The following is a 9,848-nucleotide window of genomic DNA, read 5'->3' on the forward strand; positions in this document are numbered from 1 at the left end:
AAAAAACACAAAAATTTTGATTTTAAAATGCAACGTTATTTATTAGACGATTATTTATAGTTCATCTGATACTGAGATCTAAACTTTGACGTGAACTGAAATTTCAGATTCGACAGAACAAATATTTCTAAGAAAAACGTAATCATTACAAATTCAAAGGTGTCAAACAAGAACAAAAAAATCAGTATACGTAATATAAGACAGTTTATGTTTAGATTTCATACCAAGTTTGTATGGATTAACGTATACCTTGTCAAGGTATCAAAAAACATGGACCATTTGCGTGTCGTAACAAATTTTGTTTTTAGAAGTAATCCAATCCAAATCCCAATCCATGCCAACTGTGCACTTATCCTTTTCAAACTTTATTATTGTGCATCCCAACATCGAGGTTTTTGCTATGTGTGAGAAAATATTGAAGTTTTCGGTACACGGAAGTTATCATGATAAAATCTATTGAAAATATCGATATTTTTTTTGGTTTACCGAAAATTTCAATACATATCCATATTGCAATGTATAAATTACTGAAATAGAAAAACTAAGGTCAAATTCTCAAAGTGATCAATATTTAAAATATATTATTATATACAATTTTGTCTAAAGTTTACATAATCATGGCGCAAATTTTTTTTTTTTTTTTTTTGCAATAAACATTTCTTTTGTATTAATGATATAATATGGATGCTCTGCCAACATCTCGGTGTATCGAAAATATTTGATATAATCATTATACTACATGTACTATATTAAAATTTATCTCGGTGTAACGAAAATATTTGATATAATCATTATGCTACCTGTACCATATTAAAATTGACAACAACTTGTGTGAGACGATCTCATGAGTCGTATTTTGTGAGACAGATATCTTATTTGAGTCATCCATGAAAAAGTATTACTTTTTATGCTAAGAGTATTACTTTTTATTGTGAATATAAGTAGGGTTGACCCGTCTCACAGATAAAATTTTGTGAGACCGTCTCACAGGAGACCTACTCATTAAAATTTTGGTATAATAAAATCTCGTATATTGATATTTCGGTACGTTATTGATCTAGTTTTTTTTGTAACTAAAATTCCGATATCCTATATAGTATGTACGAAAATTTTCGTTATACCGTATCTCACCACTTCTAGTCTTTTCTCTTATTTAGAGTTGATAGTTTCTCTCATATTTTTTTGTTAATATTTGCAATATATTAGTTAAAATAAGAGGGTTATAATTGTAAATTTAATTTGATATCATATGGACGGATCCAATCCGTTATTATACATTGCCTAAGTTTAATCAATAATATAAATATTGGTAGGTCCTGACATCTGGTAGGTGGAGTGTTTTTTACCCAAAATATCTCAATTATTTTTAAATTTTTCACGATATCATATGTCGTATTTTGTGAGACAAATATTTTATTTGGGTTATCCATGAAAAAATATTATTTTTTATGCTAAAAATATTACTTTTTATTGTGAATATTGGTAGGGTTGACCTGTCTTACAGATAAAGATTCATGAGATCGTCGTACAAGAGATCTACTCTTGAAAGAGTAAATATCAATAATAATATTTAAAATATTTAAATAATCTACTATTTTTAATTTTATAAATATATATTTTAGTAATAAAATTTGGTTTAAAAATAAAAAATATAAAATTTTTATTTTATCCAAAAATACTAAAAGGGATAATTAATAATTAAAAATAAAATAAACGTAAGCTGAGCAATTTCGCTGCAAATCCCGATGACTGTATAAATACATGATTTGCAAAGAAAGCTTGCTTTTCTCATTTGCAAGACAATTTCAGAGCTGATCATCGAATCAAATGGGAAGTGTCGATCATTCTACGGTTGCTCGAGGCCGCTTAGCAGTTCTATCAGCTCATCTCTCAGCTCCAAACTATAAATCCGGCACCGTTTCCACCGCAATCCTGGAATCTTCCACCTGCTCCGCCGCCGTGGAGCCTCCTATGGATCTTAGGGGATCACTGACAATTATCGATCAGCGTACCGGTAAAAGGTACCAGGTTCAGGTATCTGAAGAGGGCACTCTCAAAGCCACCGACTTGAAAAAGGTAATACAGAACTGGAGTATGACGGTGTCAGATTTTGTGTTTTTATTACAATCAATTGATTAAACTGCAGTTAGTGTTTGATCTTGTTGGTGGAGAAATTTTCATTTCTTAACCTCTGAAAGGATTTCGTGCGGTATCCGGATTTTGAACTCTTTCATTTTACTCTGTCAAGGTTGTTCATTCATGGATACTTGTGACGGTTATTGTTTTGAGTAACATGAAACCGAAGTGCTTTTAAAGAATTTACGGTTTAAATGAAAATTACAGATAACGACGGGCAAGAATGATAAGGGGCTCAAGCTTTATGATCCTGGATATCTTAACACGGCTCCGGTTCGATCGTCAATTTGCTACATTGATGGTGATGAAGGGGTTCTTAGATACAGGGGTTATCCTATTGAGGAATTGGCCGAGGGGAGTTCCTTTCTGGAAGTGGCTTATCTTCTGAGTAAGTGTTAACCTTCTTTTTATTGTTTGTATCTCCGGTAATCAACTTAAGATATACATTTGTGCTCCACCCATTTGTTTGTATGGATGATTCTTTAGAACTTTGAATTCGTCTGCTCAGTTTCTTTTAAGGTGGCCTTGCTTGATTTTCTGTGTCCTGTTGATTAACAATCCGTGCATACATTTGTCACAGTATTTCAGAATTTTACCTTCCAATTCCTTGTACCAGTAATTGGTTGCAATAACTGGCAGCTGATTTTTCTGAACTAATTACCTTTTGAACATGTACTCATTATTGTTTTTAATTATTTTCTTACCCTTTCTATGGCAGTGTATGGTAATTTACCATCTGAAAGTCAGTTGGCTGATTGGGAGTTTACCGTTTCACAGCATTCAGCTGTTCCACAAGGGATATTGGTATGCTTGTCTTTTCCCCCTCCACAAGTGTTCAATAGGAACAACTAAATTATGGAAATCCTTTGTATCATGCTCATCTATGGCTGAAAATAAGTTATAAATCTCTCTTTTCATTTAACCACTCATATTTTTTCCCTGCGTTACTCAATCTAGTTCCTGTTAGGAAGATATGCTAAGTTTGCTGAATGTATTTTCACCATGTTTTGCAGGATATTATACAGTCGATGCCCCATGATGCACACCCAATGGGTGTCCTTGTCAGTGCAATGAGTGCTCTTTCTGTCTTTCATCCAGATGCTAATCCAGCTTTAAGAGTAAGCCATTACCTTGGCAATCCTAGTTTCTTACTGTCGTTCTAAGAGAAACCAATCTCACTTCTAAATGTATGGGGTTTTCATCGTGAATTCCAGGACCCTGCTTCCATGCCATGCCATGGACACGTAGAATATACTAACATTTTGGTTTCTTATAATGTTTTTATGACATTCTGGGCTTTTAGAAATGTCATTAGAATCAAGATTGCACAAAATCACCTTTTCTCTGCTTGCATCCTTCAGAAAAGTGAGCATTTTTGTGTCTCTTTGAGTCTGGTAGATCATCATCATCCTGTTAATGTATATCAATAATCTGCAATTTGGATGATTCGTTTCGTATTTTGTTTAGGGGCAAGACCTATACAAGTCTAAACAAGTGAGAGACAAACAAATAGTGCGCATACTTGGGAAGGTTACATCTTTATTCTTTACTTCTAACAACAGCTCCGTTTCCTAGTTCATGACTAGATATTGTCATTCTTGACTATTGTTTCTGCATCTTTTGTCATATTTATCATGACTTTTTGTGGTGAATACGCTAATAGACATTCTAATAATGCAGGCACCAACTATAGCTGCTGCCGCTTATTTGAGGATGGCCGGTAGGCCACCGGTTCTACCGTCTGGCAACCTCTCATACTCAGAGAATTTCTTATATATGCTTGATTCATTGTATGTCATATTTTCTACCTTTTTTTCCGATCCATTTCAGTATATTAGATTAAATCATTTCATAATATTGTATTTACTTTCTGTTTTCACTTTTTTTTCCAAGGCATGGGATTATTCACTTCAACACAAAAATATATTAGCATTTACGCTTTATTTTTTAAACTTAAGGTGCTTTATGACTGGCGGTTTTCATCATGCATTGAACAGGGGTAACAGAACTTATAAACCAAATCCTCGACTTGCTCGTGCTCTCGATATTCTTTTTGTACTGCACGCAGAACATGAAATGAATTGCTCCACTGCTGCTGCTAGGCACTTAGCTTCAAGGTTGTATCTCCTTGTTTTCCTGAGATGGAGAAAATCATTCCTTCAACTTTTAACTTACATTATCTTGCATGGTCAGTGGTGTTGATGTGTATACAGCCCTTGCTGGAGCAGTTGGAGCCTTGTATGGTCCCCTTCATGGTGGAGCTAACGAGGTATAAAGTATTTTAGTGCCCTTGTAGCTACTCTTTGGAAACTTTGGCCTTTCGTTGGACTGGAAAGGAAGTCTATAAGTAAATAAATATGTAGTAAGGAGTTGCAAGCTTGTTTGTACTTGCCACTCTCAAACGATTTCTCTTTTCTTGTATACTTTATAGGCTGTGCTCAAGATGCTTGGCGAGATTGGAAGCATTGACAACATACCAGAGTTCATTGAAGGTGTAAAAAATAGGTTAGTATCCTTCCATGGTGGTTAACTTTTCGTGCTAGTACAAATTTTCCTATGCAGGATCTAAGTCCTACAAATGACATGTTTGTAAAAATAAACCCAGGAAGCGTAAGATGTCTGGTTTCGGGCACCGTGTTTACAAAAACTACGATCCCCGAGCAAAGGTTATTAAGAAACTTGCGGAAGAAGTATTTTCAATTGTTGGTAGGGATCCTCTAATAGAGGTGGGTTCTTTAAATTACAAATGTGAATTTAGAGGTTTTATTTAAACAAATGGGAAGTGCTATATCATAAAACTGCATCTATGATAAACCTGTTTGCATCTGATTTTGACATTCTATAATGAGTTATAAAATGAAAACTCATTTCATATTAAAATTAGGAGGATATATTTCTTCTCTTTATTTTTGGAAAAAAAACTCGAGCTGGTCGATTTTACATGGAAATAACATGACAAAGTGTTTGAGGTGTTATTCTTCTGTGTGAGGACCTTCACCACCCTCTTGATTATGACACCAAGGACCAAATGGTGCTATGGCCTACTTTGTGAGGTTATAAACCAAAACTACGATCAGCATGGAGTAGGGGGTGGCTGGATTCCAATCAGGTCCTAGTTGGACACGTTTAACTGGTGAATGGAATGGGACTTCATTACTCCTTGCATCTTGTTCTTTCATGCGTGTAAATGTCATAAATGTGATTACCCTGTGGATTCTTGACTTGACCTGACCTTAACTTCAATAAAGATGAGTTTTGACGTATACAATTTAGACATTAACGTAGATCACAAAATGGTGGTGTCTTCAGCCTGTGGTTGTGTATTTTGCATTGATCAGATTATAAATTTGGGAAAAATTATATTTGCATCATGAAACACCATGTCTCTGCATGGTTGATTCAGATTCTTTTTTGGTAGCTTTTCCTCGCTTTTGTTTATCAATTTCATGTACTTTGCAGGTGGCCATGGCTTTGGAGAAAGCTGCCCTATCAGACGAATATTTTGTGAAGCGGAAGTTGTATCCCAATGTTGACTTTTATTCTGGGTTAATTTATAGGTACGCACAGAAATTATCTGTCTTTATAACTTTTCTTGTTTGTAGGAGCAAAACTATTGTTTTCATAGTTAAATCATACATTGATGTATTTTATCCATTACATCTATCAGGGCAATGGGTTTTCCCACAGAGTTCTTTCCTGTTTTGTTTGCAATTCCTCGAATGGCCGGTTATTTATCCCACTGGAGAGAATCCCTGGATGATCCCAACACAAAGATAATGAGACCGGCACAGGTTATATATTGCATTTTCTTTTAGTTCTTCTCTGGGCTTTTACAAGTCAATTTTTTCAATGTTTTTGGTTCTCAGCATAAATTAGCCTTTATCACCCTGTGTAATTATTTTAAGCCAATTAAAAAGAAAGAAATGATTTTTCAAGCTTTATTTGTACCTCATGCCTGTAAATATCACAAGGGAAACGGGGAAAAACTAAGAAGATACCTGCTTTTTCTCATCGGATATTGATCCTTGTTTTGTACTTCAAGGTGTACACTGGCATATGGCTACGGCACTACATGCCACTAAAAGAACGGATGTCGTCTACAGAAACTGATAAACTTGGTCAAGTGTCTGTCTCAAATGCGACAAAGAGGCGATTGGCTGGATCTGGAGCCTAGGTTCTTTACACATATACATTAGATTATCCGCTTTTTAATGTGTCATGAATTTGGTGCCTTTGGAACCATCAGCTTGGTATAATTTTGTTGTTAGAAGGGATTTTGGCTGATTTGTGTGTTTTAGATGCAGAATAAGATACATGTAAGTTGGTAATCGCATAGCATTTTTATGACGAAGTTAACAATCATCTGCATGTTACTGTTACTTAAGATTCTACGTGATTTTTAGACACATGAACGTGTTAAAAATTGTAGCAACGCTACAGTAATTGGAACGTAATTACAATTATGTCGTTTTGTAATTTGAATTATTTACTACTTGAAATCTACTCAATTGGAACGTAATTACAATTATGTCGTTTTGTAATTTGAATTATTTACTACTTGAAATCTACTGGAATTCCAATATATATTGCATTTTATGAATTTTGCTACCTTAATACGAGTATTCAGAAGCTGATATGCAGGTCAGTGAGCGGTGGAGATTCATTCACCCAGGCACACATTTGCACCATTTTATGTAACAAACATGAACTTATACATATGGATATTAAAAATATAGATTCAATTACATATGTATAAAGCAACATCTTTGGTTGCCGATTACCATTTAGTGAAAGTTACAAATAATGGTATAGATTTGGACAAACTACCATTTTTCAAATGAGACTCCCAAGTCGCAATTGCCGCCTAAAATCTTTTTTGATTTGGCTTTGCCAATTTGGATGAAGAAGCAGCAGCTAAACCAGAACCCAAACTTGGTTTCTTCGTGGACGGAACACTGAAAGAATGGCATCGGCATACAAAACATCATCAGAAACTCTAAAAAAGTTGAGATTAATGATCCAAGTGTGTGATTATTGAGAGTATTACCTGTAGTTCCTGTGCACCGCCTTATTCTTCATTGCTGCTAAGTTCTTAACCTCTCGACTGTAGTAAGAAAAAAGCACAAAAATAGATGTAATAATGTGGCTGAAGATAATTTACATTGATGAAGAAATTATCAGAAAGGAGTATAAACTGCAGCCATGATTTTTGTCAAGATGTCACACTTCAAATCTCCACGGAATGAAAAGATGCAACTTGAATTTCAGAGGATACCATAAAAGTAAATTGAAATGGCACCCATGCCATTGCAAAATATTCACCAAATTTTGTAAGCCAGTATAAAATCATATTATACCCGAGTGCAAATAGTCTACTTTATCAGAAAGTTACCTGTTGAGGAATTCTAGCTTTGCTTTCTTCATCAAACCACTCTTAGCATTGCAAATGCTGCTTCCACCTATAAATGATTTATTACACATTACTTGAATTATCGTCTGTATTATGTTTGAAGTAGTTCAAAACCATATAAAGAAGCATTAGTTCGTCAACTTCACCGAGGGGAAGAAATACCTTCGAAGATTCTTTTTCTGCTAGAAGGTGGAACCTTTGTGCACAGCTGCACTTGTCGACTTTGCTTCCCTACAAGATAAGTAGTCAATATGAGTAAGTGTTTAGGTTAGTGCTCAAGAAGCACTTACCCAAAAAAAAAATGACACTTTCATAAACAGTTTAATACTTAATTTCAGTGTCAATCTTGGTGCACAGGACACTACACATTAAAGTTGAAGGAAGCTGTTATATCAGCTACTTCTTATTGGAATTTGGATAGCACAAAATTGATCAGTATGTAATCAAGTAAAAGTAGCAGGCATAGAGATTTTATAACAAGATTATAATAATGAAACTTGACGGTGGGGAAAAGAAATTCAAGGTAATCATATGCACAAAATGGTCAAGGTTTCAACACGAAGAAAATAGAAAGGGAAACATAAAGATGGCTGTCATAAATGACAAATACAAAGATATCAAGAACCCATTATTGATACGAATTAAAAGGCTTCATACAATTGACCCCACCATGGTACAAGACTATGCAAAGATGAGTCAAGTTGAAGTGACTTCATTTTCTGGATGCGTCCTATATTTGTGAGCATATATCACCAAACTTTAGAATGCCAATAAACATGAAAAAACAGCTTACTAGCATCCTCTTCTTGATATCTTTTCTTTATTCGGTCAAGAGACTTTTGTGTCGCCTCTTCTATGTCTTTTAACTTTGCCTAAATAAAACAACACATCAAGAAGGAAAACTCTGCAATTGCTCATAAACAAGTAGGAAGAAAGTGTTACCTCGTACAATTTCTTCCATTTAAAGATTACTCGTTTCTGTCTCATCTTTTCCACCACGATATTGACACTTTCGATACCAAATAGTCGCATGTAAAACTTTTTCCACAGCTCATCAGTTGCAGGGCTTAGATCTCTCCCCTGCAATAACACCACAAAGTTCAGGTCATGATATGACAGTGAAACATGTGGCAGTGTATCTTACTATCTAAGAACAGAAAAATGGATGGAAAATAAATATTACTTTTGTACTGTTCTCAATATGCATCAATTGGTCAAGTGTACAGTGGGGTAGAATGCGCTCTAAGAGATGAAAGTCTGTATCTCCAACATCTCCCAGATATCTAACATTATCTACTGCCACCTGAATGCATAAATCAACTAAAGAAGGTACTTTATGCATCATCGTTGAAGTTCTTCCCGAGAATGTTGAATGCGCTATCGTCCCCTTGCACCTCCTGCAAAAACTAGTTCTTCCAAAAGGAGAAGAAAATGAAACAAAGTTCAGATACTCACATGACACTTAGCAAGTAGTAGTCATAACTCATAAAGTCCAAATCATAAGCTATTTGTCTTCCCATTTAAGCAATGTATTTCATTCATTCACCAGTCACCACACAGATACATAACATGCAAATAATTCCTACTACCACACTTTAGAATAATCCCAGTACTTAACCATGATTAAAAACAAGGGTCGTAGCAGCTGAATCATAAATTTTGAAGTCTGATTCCTTCAAGCCATGGATGCTCAATAACCGAATCGGATTATATCCAATTGCATCAAATAATTAACGAAACCCAAAAAGAAAAAAAAGAAAAGAAACCGCACAAACTAAAAAAAAATAAAGGATTACACATACCTGGTCAGTCTTCAACGCACGACACAATTCACTTCACGAGAGGATCGTAGAATGCGTGAGTAAATATGGAATAAATCTGTAAGTTGTAGTAGACTGTAGATAAAGCAGTAATATTCGGGAGCAGAAAAAAGTGAAACAATTATCTGGCGAATGAACAAGGACGAATGATTTGGTGGGAATTTTGAAGGATGGAATGGGTTAGAACATGAGATGATTATATCAACAACAAGTTTCCTAGTAATCAAAGGAATATTATCTCTTAAAAATTTTCCTTCAAAAATATGATATGATTAATTAATTGGATTTGAATAAGATTTAAATTTATTTGTGTGTGTTACGATAATACATTTTTTCTTGGATAATGAATGTTAAATAAAGATAAAGATAAATTTGGTATTGAATAAAAAGACGATCATGATTTCAAAATTAATTTGTTTGGATAATGCCTCAAGTCTAATGATATAATAATAATAATAATAATAATAATAATAATAATAATA

General features: G+C 34.4%; 2 protein-coding genes across 3 annotated transcripts in view; one reads left to right on the forward strand and one right to left on the reverse strand.

Moving 5' to 3' along the window:
* Positions 1-1,732: 1,732 nt before the first annotated feature.
* LOC140977650 (citrate synthase, glyoxysomal-like) lies at positions 1,733-6,515 on the forward strand. The gene is made up of 13 exons (XM_073442398.1): positions 1,733-2,076; positions 2,344-2,524; positions 2,855-2,940; positions 3,150-3,254; positions 3,604-3,666; positions 3,817-3,926; positions 4,134-4,253; positions 4,330-4,405; positions 4,568-4,641; positions 4,742-4,862; positions 5,596-5,693; positions 5,804-5,927; positions 6,179-6,515. The coding sequence occupies exons 1-13, from the start codon at positions 1,828-1,830 to the stop codon at positions 6,308-6,310; spliced, it is 1,539 nt and encodes a 512-aa protein (XP_073298499.1). The 5' UTR covers positions 1,733-1,827; the 3' UTR covers positions 6,311-6,515.
* A 370-nt stretch (positions 6,516-6,885) lies between these two features.
* The window catches only part of LOC140977657 (elongin-A), a 5,176-nt gene continuing 2,213 nt past the window's right edge, over positions 6,886-9,848 (reverse strand). The window contains exons 1-7 of one of the 2 annotated variants that reach the window (XM_073442402.1): positions 8,730-8,952; positions 8,489-8,626; positions 8,340-8,418; positions 7,709-7,777; positions 7,529-7,595; positions 7,184-7,240; positions 6,886-7,091 (exon numbers count right to left, since the gene is read on the reverse strand). In XM_073442402.1, coding sequence (XP_073298503.1) covers positions 7,001-7,091; positions 7,184-7,240; positions 7,529-7,595; positions 7,709-7,777; positions 8,340-8,418; positions 8,489-8,626; positions 8,730-8,891 — 663 coding nt within the window. In that variant the 5' untranslated portion in view covers positions 8,892-8,952 and the 3' untranslated portion in view covers positions 6,886-7,000. Of the gene's footprint in view, positions 7,092-7,183; positions 7,241-7,528; positions 7,596-7,708; positions 7,778-8,339; positions 8,419-8,488; positions 8,627-8,729; positions 8,953-9,848 lie in introns of those variants that run through there. The other variant, XM_073442405.1, reaches the window with a different exon arrangement.

This window comes from Primulina huaijiensis, chromosome 1 (genome assembly GCF_012295235.1).
Source record: "Primulina huaijiensis isolate GDHJ02 chromosome 1, ASM1229523v2, whole genome shotgun sequence".
In the NCBI taxonomy this organism is placed as follows: Eukaryota; Viridiplantae; Streptophyta; class Magnoliopsida; order Lamiales; family Gesneriaceae; genus Primulina; species Primulina huaijiensis.

Bases quoted from the DNA above. Each gene is read 5' to 3' on its own strand.
- LOC140977650 (XM_073442398.1), top strand. From the start codon at position 1,828: ATGGGAAGTGTCGATCATTCTACGGTTGCTCGAGGCCGCTTAGCAGTT. The intron at 2,525-2,854 runs GTAAGTGTTAAC...TTTCTATGGCAG, and splicing joins GGAAGTGGCTTATCTTCTGA to TGTATGGTAATTTACCATCT. The intron at 4,254-4,329 runs GTTGTATCTCCT...TTGCATGGTCAG, and splicing joins GCTAGGCACTTAGCTTCAAG to TGGTGTTGATGTGTATACAG.